The sequence below is a fragment of the Gossypium hirsutum genome, chromosome A01 (assembly GCF_007990345.1).
Source record: "Gossypium hirsutum isolate 1008001.06 chromosome A01, Gossypium_hirsutum_v2.1, whole genome shotgun sequence".
NCBI classification, from domain to species: domain Eukaryota; kingdom Viridiplantae; phylum Streptophyta; class Magnoliopsida; order Malvales; family Malvaceae; genus Gossypium; species Gossypium hirsutum.
Genome location: NC_053424.1, coordinates 12,182,775 through 12,200,341, shown reverse-complemented (window position 1 = coordinate 12,200,341; position 17,567 = coordinate 12,182,775). Strand labels below are relative to the sequence as shown.

General features: G+C 34.3%; 1 protein-coding gene across 13 annotated transcripts; it reads left to right on the top strand.

The window, feature by feature from the left end:
* The first annotated feature begins 13 nt into the window (after positions 1-13).
* Positions 14-14,117, top strand: LOC107917809 (VPS35 endosomal protein sorting factor-like). 13 transcript variants are annotated; one of them, XM_041076229.1, is made up of 23 exons: positions 14-313; positions 428-646; positions 1,208-1,238; positions 1,391-1,575; positions 1,975-2,134; positions 2,415-2,514; positions 2,760-2,929; positions 3,134-3,300; positions 3,602-3,790; positions 3,961-4,050; positions 4,217-4,309; positions 8,701-8,844; positions 9,085-9,167; positions 9,923-10,064; positions 10,151-10,234; positions 10,638-10,799; positions 10,882-10,969; positions 12,195-12,269; positions 12,763-12,829; positions 12,926-13,022; positions 13,182-13,298; positions 13,391-13,447; positions 13,612-14,117. In XM_041076229.1, the coding sequence occupies exons 1-23, from the start codon at positions 200-202 to the stop codon at positions 13,759-13,761; spliced, it is 2,784 nt and encodes a 927-aa protein (XP_040932163.1). In that variant the 5' UTR covers positions 14-199; the 3' UTR covers positions 13,762-14,117. The 13 variants fall into 13 exon arrangements, 10 of the variants coding, with proteins under 10 accessions (XP_040932163.1, XP_016702627.2, XP_040932164.1 ...); XM_016847138.2 differs by having other exon boundaries at positions 47-313; positions 2,418-2,514; positions 4,232-4,309; XM_041076230.1 differs by having other exon boundaries at positions 47-313; positions 2,418-2,514.
* The last annotated feature ends 3,450 nt before the right edge of the window (positions 14,118-17,567 follow it).

Here is a 17,567-nt window from a genome sequence, read left to right as displayed (position 1 = left end):
AAAAAACACTTTTAAATGCCTCCCATTAAAATTCCCAGGAAGGATATAGAACGATGCGTTTCAAGTGGTTCGAAAACTCTGAAACCGAATTTGATGTCCTAGCGTCTCATAAAAAGATAGAGAAAGAGAGAAAAGAAAAGAAATTGATCTCGTTGTTCTCTAAGCTTAGCTTAGCTCTGCTGAGAGAGCAAGTATTTCAATGGAGTTCAGACCTCGAAACTACGTCGCAGAAGAGCAGTCCCACTCGCTTCCTCGATCACGCGCCGATATCCACCCTTTCTCTTCCTCCTCTCCTCAGTCAATCCTCCGCCAGGTTCAAATTCTCTACTTAATTTTCGTTTTCGTTTTTTCTTGTATTTCGGATTATAATAAAACCTCTAGCACTTCTTGAGTTATTTAATTGTATTTTAAGAATCCATGATTTTAGGTTGATGATAACGAGGAAAATAGAAACAACGAGGAGTTCTTTGATCCGCTTAGAGCACCTGATTCTAATGCATCGGTTGAAACTGTCGACGGACACGATTTTGAGAGTAGTTCTAATGGAAACGACGATTCTTTCCCAGTTCAAACAAAGGAGTGGACCTCTTTTAAGAGATTCTTAATGCAGAGATTTCCTGTTTCCAAAATGATTTCAGTTTCTTCTGTAAGCAAATTGATTTTATTTGCGAATTCATATTTCTAATTTGATAATTTAAGACCTTAGGTTTAGTTATGGCGGCATTATGTTAAAATTTGGATCACTAAATACTTGCAACGTGTAAATTTGTGTAATTATGGCAACTTAATGATTTGATGGATTTTTATGCTGTGGTGGAATTTAAAATCGGCAGAAGCGAGTATATGTTTGTGACTTGTCTATTTAAGCAGCTCTTTTGGTGTCACTCAAGCATATAACCTGCTCGTGGAGTTTAAGCTCCATAGCTAGTATATAAGATCAAGATGGTCATAATTCAGTATTAAAATTCTTGTTTATAGTTAAATTGACATGTGACAAGCATATGATCTTGGTTGTGGAGCTTTTGAACTCCAATGTGAGATGGGGGAATATCTGTTGGCTTCTGTATGAGGTTTGTAGAGAATATTTGGTGTTTCTGATATGTTTCTCTTTCATGTGCCACCTAGTAATTAGATTTTGAAACTATACCACTTTCTGTTTCTTTTTCTTTTTGTTGGTGATGACGTTGAGACATTCTTCTTCTCACAGATGTCCAATACAATAGTGAGAAGTGGAAAAGGTATAAAGTTTCTATTCCTTTTAATTTGTTTTTGTTATTAGTTTAGTTATGTACCTTTAGGCTTTAGTAGTCAGCTTGGTGCTGTAATTGTTTATTTTCCATTTACTTGAGCTATGTTCTGATTGTAGCTATTTCATGAGACTAATTTGTAGCACATGAGAAATCTTCAAGTAGCACACATCTGGAAGAACTGGATGATCCACAAAAATTTTCAGAGACGGATACCAAGGTTATCACTCAGCAGGAATATGTATCACGATTACATGAACTGAAAGATGAAATAAATCGTGGTTGGCACAGTGAAGATCGTGTAAAATCTTTGAAGTTATCTATAAAGGTGAAAAATTCCCTAATTTTAACTTTTTAGCTCCATCTAATAGGTAATAAAATACAGGTCTAGAAAGGACCGAATGTCTGCATGGTTGGCTAAGCTCATACAATTAGTTATATTGATGTTTAATCATATGAGAGTCTTAAATTCTGAATATAATCAACTTAATAAACCAAGCTTTAACACTTTCATGTAGGTGATGAGGGGATTTGATTACTCTTGTTCATTTATATGAAATAGTTAAATAATGTTATGCACTTTTTTGTCTTTATGAAGTTGATTTACTTAGCAACTAATATCAATCTGATGTGAAAATTTGAGTTTGGGGTATATATTCTTTTATTTTGCTTGCATATGGATTCATGGAACTATGGCTTTCAATTAATTAAATTCTCCATTTTGCAGGTTGCAAGGCTTCTAATGGATACATCAGTTTCAAATTTTTATCCAACATTGTTTGTCCTAGTTACGGATGTACTGAACATGCTTGGGGACATGGTATGGGAACGCATTAGGCAGAAAGCTGAATTTGCTGAAGATGGAGCCAGACTTTGCTCCTTGAGAGGTTTATATACCGTTAATCTGTTTGAACATTCTTGTAATCTTTCTTAGTTGCTATTCGGTGTCCGCTTCACCAAGAACCTATTGGATGGTGTTTTTACTTCTTAATAAAATTAAATTAGAGAAGAAAGCGCCATAGAATTTCTTTAGTGCTTACACTCTTACTTTCAGTTTTCATCTGTTTGGTTGACTGTTGGGTTTAAACCTAGATTTGCCGTAGATTTTTGGTGTTTTCTTAATGTAGTAACTGGATTGATTTTTTGAAACCTTTTCTGGTTTTATAGCAGAGAATTTTAGAACAAGTGATGTTCCTATTGATGCCAAGGAAACTTGCTATAACTGGTTTTGCAAGGTTGGCTCCATTCGAGAACTTCTTCCACGAATGTGAGGATCATTTCATATTATTTTTTTTTTCCTTTTAGGCTTAGTATTTCTAGGTGATGCTGTTGATGCAATATCGTACTTCTCATATTTGCTTAGTTTTATTTGCTTGCCGTTGCTATTTTATATTTTCTTTTAACCTTTTCCTTTTCTTTTGTACAGTAATTGAAGTTACCCTTGCTTCTTTATTTCTTTCTTGCTTGTAAACAAGGTTTTTTACCACATGGCACTTTGGTATTGTATTTCAGTTATTTGGAGCTGGCTATCTTCCCTTGTTGGCGTTTTCTGATTGAGCAACCAGTGGAGTCTCTTCAGCGCTTGGTCATGATGACTAGAGGGATAGGAGATCCGTTAGCATCTGCCTATTGTCGCCTGTATATTGCCCATCGTGCACAGAAGTTGCCCTCACATGATACAGGTGCTTTTGTATTTTTTTTATACAACTTTATGCCAATGTTATAAATCATCACTTTGTGCATGCATATTTGACGCATTGATTCTAAAATTGCCAGCTTATGTTAATCTGACCTAGGAAATAGTATGGATTGGCTCAACTTGCTTTTGCTTCCTGTACAGTTTCTATTTATTAGTTGGCACAACTTGTTTGATACTGTTGTTGCAGGATATCTAATTACATGTCTTAATGACATCACACGCATATTTACACGGATATCATCAACAAAGGAATCTGCACATGGATGTTTCGCTGGCAGTAAGAGGTCACTTGTCAGTCTGATGGAACCATCTGTTGAGTTTATTATGAAATGCATATTAAATGATGCATCTCAGGTCAGTAATGCCCTTATAACTTTTCTGAAAGCATCTGCATATCTAAGTTCCATATTCGTCAATAATATTTCCACAACAATGAAGTGCTGTTTGTATCTAATAGAAGTGGTCTGAACTGGTACAAGTCAAAACTTAAGCAGAGCATTGGATTGCTGTTTCTGTAATTTTTTAACTTGTCTAGGGATTCTTTGATTGCTTTGTTGCCATTGCTTTGTGACAATGTTCTGAGTTAGCGCTATTCCATGATCAATTTTTCTTTGTAATACACTGAGATTACAATGTTTCCATTATCTTTTGAAAGAGGAGGGCAGGGAAAGTACTTGTTGAGCTTGGACTAGGGAGAAGTCAGGAGGAATTGTTTGGTGGTTCCCCATGTGTCTCAATTGTACTTCATCATTTACTGAAGCAACTTCCTATTGACATTGTTAGCTTTCATGCTGTGGATATCCTTCATCTTATTAAGTGCAGCAATGATAACTCCTATGATCAGGTAACTTTCATTTGGTGAAGAGACCTAGGCCATGTGCCTTTTTATTCGTTTAGAGCAGATAGATCTCTTTGTTTCCATTCTCCTCTCTTTTCTCTTTCTTTTTTTAATTATTATCTTTTTTAGATGTTTACTTGTTGAATATTTATTTATATTCTTTTTTCTTGGAGCAGTGTTTGAATTATAGGTTGGTTGGACTCAGGCTGTCTGAACAGATATCTCAAATTGGCAGTGTTGAGGCTGTTGTCAATGAAGTTATTCAGGTATGCACCTTTCTGTTTACTCGCACAAAGTTTGAATTCCATGATGAAAATTACCATTCTTGTATCTTTGTTTTCATAAACTAGTCTTAAGTTTTGTTATGTAGATTTTTTCTTAAGCTTTAGTACTGATTATGTTTATTTTTTTGGTGTTTTTATGTTTTAACATAAAATGCAATGTAAGGTGGTTTCTGAATATGGGCTTGATGAGTACCTGAAGGTTGTAGATGCTTATCTTGATATTGTTCTTCAAAATCAGATGGTAAGTGTTTAGGTGCTCTTTGCTTTGTCCCTATTGGGACTCTCCTTTCTTAGTTGCACTAATGAAGAAAGTTAGAAGAGTTTTGTGCCAAAAAGTTGCCAAGTTATTAAAATTCCAATTCTGTAATTCTCAGAAAATACAGATATTTGTTTCTTTACTTCTTTGTTGCCAAATTACATACAGAAATATGTTCTGACTCTGGAAGGAAAATTAAAAGGCAAACAGACATTTGAATTTTGTAGAAATCAGAGTATTTGATACTAAATAGAACATAAATCAGAGTTTTTATATACAACCTATGACACTACTTTAGGAAACTCTAAGTTAGGAAAGATACTAAATAGGAGATATGATCCCTTAAAATAAGGGATTTTAATAAAAAAATATCTACAAAATATTCCTAAAATATTTACAGAATATTCCTACACTCCCCCTCAAGCTGGAGAATATACATTGTATAATCCCAGCTTGAATAGGAATTTATTGAACACAGGTTTTGGCAAAGCCTTGGTAAGAATGTCTGCAATCTGTCCTTCTGAAGGAATGTAAGAAAGAGTGGCTGTCTTTTTGTTGACTTGATCAGCAATAAAATGCCTATCAATTTCAACATGCTTTGTTCGGTCATGTTGAATTGGGTTCTTGGCAATCTGAATGGCAGATTGATTATCACACAAAACTTCAAAGTGATCCTCCTGATTTGTGCCAAGTTCTTTTAGTAATTTAAGTAGCCAAATTTCTTCGCATATCCCCAAAGCTAGTGCTCTAAATTCAGCTTCAGCACTACTTCTTGAAACAACAGATTGTTTCTTACTTCTCCAAGTTGTAAGGTTACCCCAAACAAAAGTGCAGTACCCACTAGTGGATCTTCTTTCAGTGAGATCTCCAGCCCAACTAGAGTCTGTAAAAATCTTAACAGTTCTGTCTTGTGTCTTCTTAAACATTAAGCCATGTCCTGGAGTTTTCTTCAAGTACTTGAGAATTCTATTTGCTGCTGCTATATGCTCTTCAGTAGGATTAGTCATGTGTTGACTTATCACATTTACGGGAAAAGCTATATCTGGCCTTGTCAAGGATAAGTAGATTAGTTTCCCAACTAACCTTTGAAATTTCTCTCTGTCTACTAAGGACTCATCTTCTTTATTGAATCTCAAGTTTGCCTCCATTGGTGTATCAGCCGGCTTACAGCCAAGAAAACCAGTTTCTTTGAGTAAATCAAGTACATACTTTCTCTGGTTGATCACAAGTCCTTCTTTTGATCTTGCCACCTCCATTCCTAGGAAATACCTTAGCTTTCCCAAGTCCTTGGTTTCGAATTCCCTGTTTAACAACTTCTTCAAATTGCTAATCTCTTCCTCATCATCTCCAGTAAGAATGATGTCATCCACATACACAATTAGGATAGCTTTCTTATTTGTAGAAGTTACCTTGATGAAAAGCGTATGATCGGCAAGGGACTGCTTGTAGCCATTTTGAAGAATGACTTTAGTGAACCTCTCGAACCAAGCTCTGGGTGATTGTTTTAACCCGTATAGAGACTTGTTGAGCTTGCAAACCTTGTTGCTACCTTCAATAGACTTTGAGCCAGGTGGCAATTGCATATAGACTTCTTCCTCAAGCTTGCCATTAAGAAATGCGTTTTTTACATCAAGTTGGTGTAATTTCCAATCGCAATTTACAGCCAAACTTAGGAGTACTCGAATAGTGTTAAGCTTTGCCACAGGTGCAAAAGTTTCTGTGAAGTCTATCCCATATGTTTGCGTGAAACCTCTGGCCACTAGTCTAGCTTTGTATCGTTGGATACTGCCATTGGAGTTATACTTTACAGCAAAGATCCATTTACAGCCGACAGCCTTTTTTCCTTGAGGAAGGTCTGTAATGGTCCAAGTAGCATTTTTCTCTAGTGCACAAATTTCCTCTTCAACAGCCCTTCTCCATTTTGGATCCTTTAGAGCTTCAGCTATGCTTGTGGGAACCTGTTCTTTATCCAAAGTTGCTGTAAATGCTTGAAAAGACGACATCAATGAATTATAACCAGTAAATTTTTCAATAGGATGCTTGGTGCACTGTCTAACCCCTTTTCTAATAGCAATAGGAAAGTCATCTAGAGTAGTGGACTTACTGATTTCTTCTTCCATTTCGGCAGCTGGACCCAAATCCAATTCTCGGCAAGAATCAGATTGCAAAACAGTCTCAGGGATATGTCTTCTTTTTCTTGTGTAGACACGAAGCTGTTTGGGTGATGGTGTTTTTTGAAGACTGTCAATTTGAGTAGGTGTATTTTCAGGAAGAGTGTTTAAAGTGGGTGTAGGTGAATTAGTCATAGGTACTACAGGAGAATCAATGGGAGCATTCACAGGTGACAGATCTGCAGGTAATGGCGAACAAGATGGCAATTCTGAAGGTTGAGAATGAAGATTAGAAGGAGATACCTGTTGTGGCTGAAAATCACTCCATGTTTCCCCCTGAATTTCAGCCTGAGTGAAATAGGAATCCTGCTCATAAAATGTTATATCCATAGTGGTGAAAAATCGTTTAGAAGGAGGATGATAGCATTTATAACCCTTCTTAAGTGAAGAATACCCAACCAATACACATTTTAAAGACTTAGGATCTAACTTGGACTTATTAGGAGCAATATTTTGGATAAAAACAGTGCAGCCAAAAATTTTAAGTGGCAGAATGGAGGAGATAGGCTTAAAATGAGGAAAGTGTTGCAAAAATATAGATTGAGGCGTTTGAAATTTTAAAACCTTACTAGGCATCCGTTGATTAAATATGTGGCAGTTAATAAGGCTTCCCCCACAAATATTTAGGAACATTAGTGGTAAATAGAAGAGAACGAGTAACTTCAAGAAGGTGCCTATTTTTTCTTTCGGCAACGCCGTTTTGCTGTGGGGTTCCAACACAAGAACTAATCTGAACTATGCCCTTTTCCTTAAAAAAATCACCTAAAGACCTAGCAAAAAATTCACTGCCATTATCAGATTTAAAGAGCTGAATTTTAGACCCAAATTGAGTGAGAACCATGTTATAAAATTGCACAAAAACACTAGCAGTTTCAGATTTATCTTTCAGCAAATAAGTCCAAGTTATCCTACTGTGATCATCAATAAAAGTGATAAACAACTTACAATTATCAGCATTCTTCACCCGAGAAGGGCCCCAAATATCACTATGGATCAAAGCAAAAGGGTAAGAAGGCTTGTATGTAGAAGGAAAATAAGATGATTTAGTATGTTTGGCAAGAGAGCAAACTTTGCAAGAAAAAGAATTAGGCCTTTTATTAATGAATAGAGCAGGAAACAATTTTGCAAGGTATTGGAAACTAGGATGGCCTAAACGAAAGTGCCATAACATAACAGTATCAACTTTTCCTAAAGCGGTAAATGACTTGGAGATCTCGATTTTAGGAGAGGTAGGGAGGATGTAGAGACCATTATGCAAGCTGGCCTTACCAATCATCTTCTTCGAGTTCAGTGCCTGCAAAGTACAATCACGATCATTAAAAATTACAGAGCAGTGCAAGTCTGTGGACAATTTACTAACAGAGATGAGATCACGCCAGATTTGGTACAAAGAGAACATTTTTAAGTGCAATCTGTTCATTGAGAATAACAATGCCATGTCCCTCTATTTTGCACAAGGTACCATTAGCCGTTTTGACAGCTTTACCAAAGGTATGGAAAAAATTGTGAAACAATGCCTTGTTACCAGTCATATGATCCGTAGCACCAGAATCGAGGATCCAATTAGGAGTCAACTGGGAGGAGAAAAATGCAGTAGAAGAAAGGTTACCTTCTGGATCTTTTATGACCAGATTACCTTCACAAGACCCTTCAAGAAAATTGTTGCCATTCAATCGATGGCAGGTGATAGTCAGACCAGACGAATCTGATGGAGCATCGGAACCAGAAAAATTTTCTGGATTTGAAGTAATCTCCGAAGTAGGAGAAGGAGTTTCGGACATGATCTAGGTTGAAAAAGAAATCGTAACCTAAGCTGATACCATGTAGAAATCAGAGTATTTGATACTAAATAGAACATAAATCAGAGTTTTTATATACAACCTATGACACTACTTTAGGAAACTCTAAGTTAGGAAAGATACTAAATAGGAGATATGATCCCTTAAAATAAGGGATTTTAATAAAAAATATCTACAAAATATTCCTAAAATATTTACAGAATATTCCTACAAATTTCACTTTTCATGATAGATGGAAATCTTCAGTTCTAGCAGAACCATAATAAAAATTCATAGAAGTGGTTTGTTACTTGACTTGTATCTTATGTTCTAGCTCAGAGTGCTTCTTTCCCTGTTCTGAGTAGTTTCATTTTTGTTATTCATTTGCTGTAATAGATCCAATCCTCCGAATCCATTGGTTATGCAGGATGGCCATCTAAAGACTATTCTGGAAGGGATCTCAAAGTTGGCATCTGATAAAGTGTTAGCTGAAGATGAACTAGCAAGTTTGCAATCCATCTTGGTGAAGCTTCTTTCTCATTTTAAGGACTTGGAACATGTGTTTTCTTTGGTAATTTTCTAAACTATTTTCTAGATTGAATATTCTTCAATCTTGGCTGGTTCCTCTCTCTCTTCCTTCTTCAGCTTTTCCTTACCATTTTACATGGAAATTGCCCTACAGATGTGCTGAGAATACCTAGTAACACTTTAGTCGTTTCATGTTTTCGTGTACTAGCGTAGCTTGGTGTAATTATAGAACTAAGTTATCACATCACTAATGAGTGGGTGGCTGCAATTTGTTATTTTGTAGAATCATTTTCTTCAGATCTTAGATACGATGCATGGGAACTCTCGGGGCATTGTCAATATGCATATACTTGATATGGCTACAAGGTAATTTTTGTTTGTCTTATGGTCCTAGTTCATGCAGCCATGGCCTTGCCCTTTTGTTTTTATTTTTTTTGGTTCTGTTTATTGCTGTCATGGCTACTTTGCTTGCCTTGATGCTGTCATAATCTCTGCCCAGCCACTGCTGCATGAGACACTTGGACTTGTTTTCATCTACTATTTACTCGTAACATAATATCTCAGTGAAAACCAAAGATTCACCTCAAGATTCTTATGACAATATCCCTATTATGTGTTAAAGATAGCATCAGGTATAGGTTATGCATCCTTTGGAATTTTTTGTCATACGTACATGGAGCAGGTTGAGATTTCTATACTGTCGGAATGCATGCCAAATATTTTGTAGGTATTAACACAATTATTTCTGTGATGTGACATTCAAAGCAGTGCAGCGGCAGTAAATTCTAGAAACCTAGTCACTGAGGCTGGCATTCATATGCTTTATAACAATTAGGTAGCCCTGTATATATAGGGGGCTAGATGTTACCTTCTAGCTACTGTGGTTCAGGATTGAAACAAGTTCATCCGCTGAAACCTTTGAAATTCCATGATAGGTGTGGTTGTAGTTTTCAACAATATACAGGAACTTGAAAACTTGTTGCTGTTGGGGATATCTGTTAAGTTTCTTGTAGGTTATGCTGCATTCTTTTCCTTTGGTTTGTTGTTGAAGGGTATTTGTATTTTGTGTTTTTGAAGCACATCCAGCTAGAGTTTTATCTCATGCTTGTGTTATTGAGCAGGAATGGTTATGTACATGATCCAACAACCATACAGTTACTCTTTGAAATATCACAGGCTTTACATAGTGATACTGATCTTGTAAACATGAAAAATGATGATAACCAACAGCAAGCACGGCTGATTTCTCGTTTTGTCCGAATGGTATTTTTTCTCTGTTTTGTTCCTGTAGGTTGTGATTACTTTTGACTATAAATGCGACTTGTTGACAGCTGTTGCTCTATGTTTAGGTAGACCATGGAGTAGAGTATGAACGGCATTTAGCATTTCTTATGGAATGTCGTGGGGCCCTTGGTAGCATTGTTGAACTCAAGGTATACATTTATCTTTCTGTTTCTCTTTGATTTAATTTTGTTAGCCATTTGAACAATAGAGATAATGTGGTGGAAGGATTCATAAATCTGTTTGGTTCAATCAAACTTATCAGGAGAATATGGCTCATTATTAGGAAATAGTTGATAAATGCAACCATCTGCTGCTTTTAAACTCAGTTCCCAACTTAATTGGAGAATATTAAAGAACGATAACAGTTGCAATGGTTTTTCTCTGTGGGGGCCAGAATGTAGTCGTAGTATTGGGTATGATCATGCCTTCAATGCGTAACAACAGTTACTAGTAGTTCATGTATTTTGTAAATGTATTATTCCATTAGTGAAACATATTTGTATTGGTTTCCAGAAGCTTATGTTGGCCTGTTGTTTTCCATTAATTCTGCAGGAAATTCTTGTTCATTCTAGTAATTGTTTAGCTACAAAAGCTCTAAAAGATGGGAAAAAGCATACTGCTTTTGTAAAGACTTGCATGGCATTTAGTGAAATCACAATTCCTTCTATTCCGGGTCACATTAAGCAATTAAATCTTTATCTTGGAACGGCTGAGGTGAGGTTCCCTTTCTCTAATAAAGTATGTAATATTGTGTCTTAACTATCAATCTGAGCTTATTCACATGGGTATATATTAGGTTGCACTGTTAGGTGGTTTAGTTTCTCATTCTGATGGACTGATAGATTCAGCAATCAACTGTTTACAGAGTTCTGATTGGATGGAAGGTAATTGGTTAGCCTTCTTTTGAACTGTTTTGCTGTTTTGTGCCTGTTCTCATTTATAATACAAATGATGAAACTGAAAACTAAAACCTAATCACACCCTTTCTTTTGTGTCCAAGAGAAGCAAAAGAAGTAGTTGGAGGATCAGGATGCCCAGTAACACCAAAACAGCCTCACGAGCTGAGTTAGCAAGCCAATCTGCAGACTGGTTACCTTTTCTGAAAATGTGACTACCCATCTTTCCTTTATCAACTCTAAACAGCCCTTCACTAAAGCATGAAAAGGTGTGAATCTGTCACCATAATTAAGAGGCTGCACTGCCACAGAAGCATCAATTTCAACAAATTAATTATAGCACCTCATAGCTCCACCTGCAGGCTGTTTGTAGTGCCAATGTTACCCATAACACTGGTTATCCACTAACCTTCTTGGTCACATATCTTCTATGTTATGGTCTAGGTAACCCTTGGAGGAGGACACCTTTTGAACACCAGAAAACTTCATGGCAATAGTCATCCCTCTTAATTTAGTATCCAAGGCCTAAGTGCATTCCATCAAAAACCATTTTATTCCTTGCTTTCCAAATCCAAGGAACACAAGGAGGCAAAAAATTCCATTCTATAACACTGAAAGTGAAGAGGTTCGGTCACAAAACATAATACGATTAAGTGTACTAGGAAATCAAAGTGAGCCAAATGATCCTATAAAATATTCTAGTTTATGTTATCATAAGCTTTAAGCAAGTTGATTTTTAAAATCATTGATCCCTTCGTCCTTTCTAGTGCTTCATTTTATGAACAACCTAAGCATGACCGATACATTATCTATGGTGCTCCTACCAGGCCAGGATCTATCTGAAAATGCACATCTTTTGAAGAATAGGTCTCATCCTAGTAACAATCACCTTTGACAGAATTTTATTTGAAGTATTTAATAGCATGATAGAACGAAAATTGGCTAGAGTACTTGGGTTCATTCCTTTTGGGATGAGAGTAATATGAGCTTTCCAGAATTCATCTGGAATAGATCCTACCTGGAGAGTCTGCTGAACAAATTTAAGAACCCCCAACTTTCAATTTCCTTCAATGAAACAAAGGTTGAATTCCATTTGGTGTGCCTGTTTTCTTTAAGATGTCTTCTTTTTCAGTTAGACCACTGCTACTAGTCTTTTCACTTTGTTATTTTAATTATTTACAAGTTGATGTAATTTATCTGTAATGTATTTCAGGCTCTCGGACACTTGATTCTGATGGGATGCTTTCCTCCATTCGAAAATTATGCAGCCTCTTGATTATGGTTCCAGGTTATTTATTGGTTTAATGTTATCTGAACTTTCTATTAATATATAACCTATGTTGAAAGAGCCACTTAGATTATGTTAGGTTTGACTGTTTCATTCATATACCAATACCAGTTTGATTAATGTTAGCATTTCCTTTGGGGGGCGGGGGGCTACAAATGAATTATTTGTTGAAATATTGGCTTTAAAATTGTCTAATAGATGAATATTTGATTAGTTTTTATTGTTTCTTAATCAAATCTTCTAACAAATATGATAAATTTATAAATTATTTTTCATCTAGGACAAAAGGAATGAGTTAAGGAAACATGTATGTACAGCATTTGCAGCTTCATACCTTAATGTCAACACCTTATCCTTGTATGAATTTAACTACTACAGTTTATATCAAGTTCCCTGATGCTAATTTCTACTAAATTATCACTTTTTTTTTTTGGTCAATACTAAATTATCACTTTAGTAAATAAATAGTGTCTGATTATTTTTACTTATGTAGGTAATCCTGAAGTAGGAATTTTGCATATTCCAAAGAGTATATTATTGATCATTCATTCCCGGTCATGGTAAGCCCTTCTATTTAGTGTTAAATGCTTCCCAATAAATATATGTTCTATTCAGTATCCTTTGGTCTGTTATCTAATGTTGTAGGCCTTTTTTAGGTCTCCAAGACTGAAGGCAAGAATATTATGCGCAATAATTTCTTTATCAGCTACACTTTCTCAAGAAAGGCTCCCATACCATGCAGATCATACAGAGGTCTATAAACTTATCTTCTACTGGGTTTCAGTTTTTAGGAAATTCATATATTCAAGCATGATCTGTTCAGAACAATAAAATCAGCATCAAACCAATTTCTAGAAACCTTAATATTTACGGTCTAAAATAACTTTTGACATTTTTTTCCCGTTTTCACAGATTATGGGCAATGATTTGTTATTTTTTGGTGATTCATCTTATGTGTGTGAACTTCTCTCATTGACGGAATCTGTTCTTCAAAACCTTGTTGACGTTATTGAACAAGAGCCTTCCCGGGTAAATCTATTTCAAAAACTTTACTGGTACTTAATTGATAGATCCTTTTTTTTTTTACCTTTTCTATGACTGACTTGTCATGTTGGCTTAAGGCTGCCCGTGGAAGCTTGTCACTTGAAGCTTGTAACTGCATAGCATCATCTTTCAAGGTAGGTTCCTCTTTATCTTTTTCAGGTAACTAACCTGAATTCCTTAATCTTAGCTTGGATCTTATAGAAATTTTATGAAATTCTTATGTTGCCTTCACCGGCGGGGCCTATATCGTATAATTTCATCGGCACCACTAACTTGTGTCTTTCACGTGTTCATGCAGATAAACGAACATGTATTTTCTGTCTGCTCGAAACTGATTGAAACTGCCAAATTGTGTTTGAATGCGAAGGACAAGTATCTCACTTCCACCATTAGTTTTCTGGACAAGAACTTGCCTGCTGCAGCTGTCTCATCGTCTATTGCTATCTGATACACATGAAAATGGTTTTCAATAAGAATGTTGATCCGATGGGACCCTTCGTTTCTATGAATTATTCATGTGGGACACAAGAAATGACATGATGGTATGATAAGTTCGTAGAAAAGCATAGAAAAAAAATAATTATACTTGTATTGGATGTTCAATCATGGAGTCCATGTAACATGATTGAAAACCGGTAAATAGGCCAGGAAATATTCTTTGCATTCCTTGATTGTTAGACTTGGAAACAGTTCTTGAAAAGAAAAGCCTTTTGTCTTTTTTATAGATCATTCATTTATCTTGATGTAAGTTGTATCCCAGTATTACAACTAGATTGAAGTGGGGGTAAGAGATTTTCGTTTTCATTTGAATTTGTTACTCGTGTGCGACTTTTTTTTTGAAATTTTATATAAAAGTATGAAATAACAAAATACTCTTAAAATAATATTAATTATTCTTTAAATAAAGGTATTTTAATAATTTTACAACTGAGTTGGTATAAAGTTAGATTTGTGATATCAATTCAATTATTCATTTTATATATAGTATATATTAAGGTAGAGGGTACAAATATGTAGACTTGTAAATGTGATGGCTTGTGAGCAATTTTCTTTGAGGAATAGAGAAGGGTTTATTCAATATATGAATTTGAGATTTGATGTAAGGATTTAATTGCATAGTTATTTGATGCTTACTTTAAAATCAAAGTGAATATGGTATCTTTAATCATGTACTATTAAATTTCATATTTATACATTTATTCTTGTTTTTGAAATAAAATTTTAAATGTAATTGTAAAGAAAAATTTTAATTTTTTTAGAAAAATAAAATGAAAAACCTTAAACTCAAAGGTATTAATATATTAAGTTTTTTTTAAGTTCATAAATATAAATATAGTTTAATCATAATACAATTACAAATACATATCTTAATGCACTAAGCATCACTTAGTGTAAACCCACACATACAATATATGGTGAGACTAGAGATTTACATATTTCAATTATGTATAAAGGGACTCGAACCCAGATATACAGGATCTTAAGCCTCAATTTTTACCAACAATATTAAGGCCTCATTAGCTAATAGATTATGTTTTAGGCTAAAGTAAGAGAAAGACTCTATCCTTTAAAAGCATTCTCTTCCTCACTCTCTAATGATGATGCTACATTGTCTTTCATCAACTCTTGTTGAGTAGAACTTTATCTCCATCAATCAATACAACATATTACACCTCTTTTTTGGACCTCTTATGCCTCGAAAGAGGCGGCACCAACAATCCTTTCCTCCTCAAACTATCAATGATGCCTTGGAGTTGAAGGTTAATTACAAACAACACATTGACTTGCCTACTCCCCCCTCATCATGTAATCAATAAGGTGAAAAACCATAAAAGTTAGTTATGTTTTTTGAAAATAGTTTACTATTTAATTAATGTAAATGTTTCATTATTTTTTGTTGATATAAGATTTGATGATGAAGGTTAATGACGGTTCCAATGGAGATATCAAAGGTCATCTACAGTTGTTCAAGGAGAATAATAGAAGGTTATTTGGTGAATTTGGCTAAGTGCCGATCTAGTAAGGATCTAGTAAGGAGAATAATAGTTTCTATGATTGCTAAATTTTCCTAGTTTGTAAGAAATTAATTGTTGGAGCATTTTCAATATATATATATAGTGTTCCAATAACTGCAAATGAAAAGTTGTAAGTAACAAAAGTTACGTCACTTGGTTAGTAATCAAAAGTTGTCATTATTCATAATGATGGGTTGTCTCCTGTTACCAAAATTTATATTACTTAATTATTAACAAAGAGTCATTATTATTCAAATAAATATTTATTGAATAATTGTGTTTATTGTTAAAAGATGTGACTTTCAATTTGGATAGTTATATCTTTATGAAGAGACATGAGAACTCTCTTATAAAAGTCAAATTTAATTTGTTTAACACACCAAAAGTTTCTTTCTATTCTCCTCAATTTTCTAATATTCCAGAATTTTTCTATAAAGTATTACTACAGAAGTTCTTTATAAAAATTGATTTTCTTGCTATGCTCTGCTCAATGTTTAGTGGATTGCTCCGTTAGTGCAAAACATTAACATTCATTAGGCTTTATTGTATCCTTACGGTTTATTTGCTAGTGACTTTTTTGCACACTAAAATATAAGTGAGGGCAAATAGAACCTTAAAAAAATGGCATTGATACACGACTTGAAGCCTTCATTAATTTCTTATAAGTTTATTTTTATCAGCCCACACCAACAATTATCAAGTTCTATTTTCACAATTTATGAGATTAAATAAGTCTATTCATCATGCATTCACATGCCACTATAATCATGGTACTATGAGATAACATTCAGTAATGGGACAATATTAAGGTTAGTGATCTAACTATCGATTTGGAAAAAAAAATTGAAGCAATAAAAGGTACATCAAATTTTTAGTCTACTATAGTTGCATGAATTGAATTTTATGGTTATGTTTTATTGAGATTAATTATATTATAACAAAAATATAAGTGTTTCATTTTTTATAAAGTCAAATGCTAGTTTATTATATACATGATATTTTAGATGCATAGTTATGATTGGTACATAATTTGTTATAATAAATATCGATAATAGCGTTAGAACGATCGCAAAGCAATTAGAAAAGAAAAAGAACACACAGATTTTATGTGAAAACCCTTTCGAGAAAAAAATCATGGCCAGGGGAGAAGAAATTCACTAATGTTGAAAAATGAACGATACAAGAGATGTTTCAACTACATCTATTTAAGTGTTGAAAAACCTTGTTCTAATCAAAGTCAAATAGTAGAAGTATAGTTTTATACAGACTCAACTTGTGTGCTATGGTGTTATGATAATTACAAATTAAAAGTTATAAGTAATCAAAAGTTATGTCACTTTGTTATTAATCAAAAGTTGTCACTATCCATAGTGATAGTTATATCTCTTGTTATTAAAAGTTATATTACTTAATTATTAACAAAGAGTCATAATTATTCAAATAGATATTTATTGAATAATTGTGTTTATTGCTAATAGATGTGACTGTCAATTTGAATAGTTATATCTTTTTGAAGAGACATAAGAACTCAAATAAATAGGAGTCAAATTTTATTTGTTTGACACTTCAAAAACACATAAAAAGTTTTTTTCTATCTTTCTTTATCTTCTAATATTCCTAAATTATTCTATAAATAATTACAGCGAAAATTCTTTTTAGAAATTGATATTCTTGCAACACTCCACTCAATGCTCAGTGAACTGTTTTTGTTAGTGCAAAATGTCGATAATCATTGGGTTTCATTGTATCGTCGAGGTTCATTTACCAGTAACTCTTTTGCACACCAAAATATAGGTGGGGGGAATAGAACCTTAAAGAAAGTGACAGTGATGCACACCTTGAATCGTTCGTTAGTTTCTCATAAGTTTATTTTTATCCTCACACACCAACAATAATACTAAGCTTCTTGATAGTGTGATAAATGCATAATGGAAGTAAGGTTAGGAATTTTGATAGTGAGATTGAGAACAATAGTTTTAGGTTCACAACTAAGCTTAAGGAGATGATCTTGGTGTTGTTGAGAAAGGTTATTGCTTTGCCTTATTATCAATATGAATTTTTAGTTTTGAAAGGTTTCCATCATCTAAGTGATGTGGAGAAGAATGGAAGGGAATTTATATACCCTTTTTATGTATTCAAGGCAACAATTCATTTTCCCCAACATTAAATTTCTGTGCATGCCTTAGAGGATTTCAATATTGCTTTTACCCAATTGTCTAGCATATCTAAGTGAAATTTA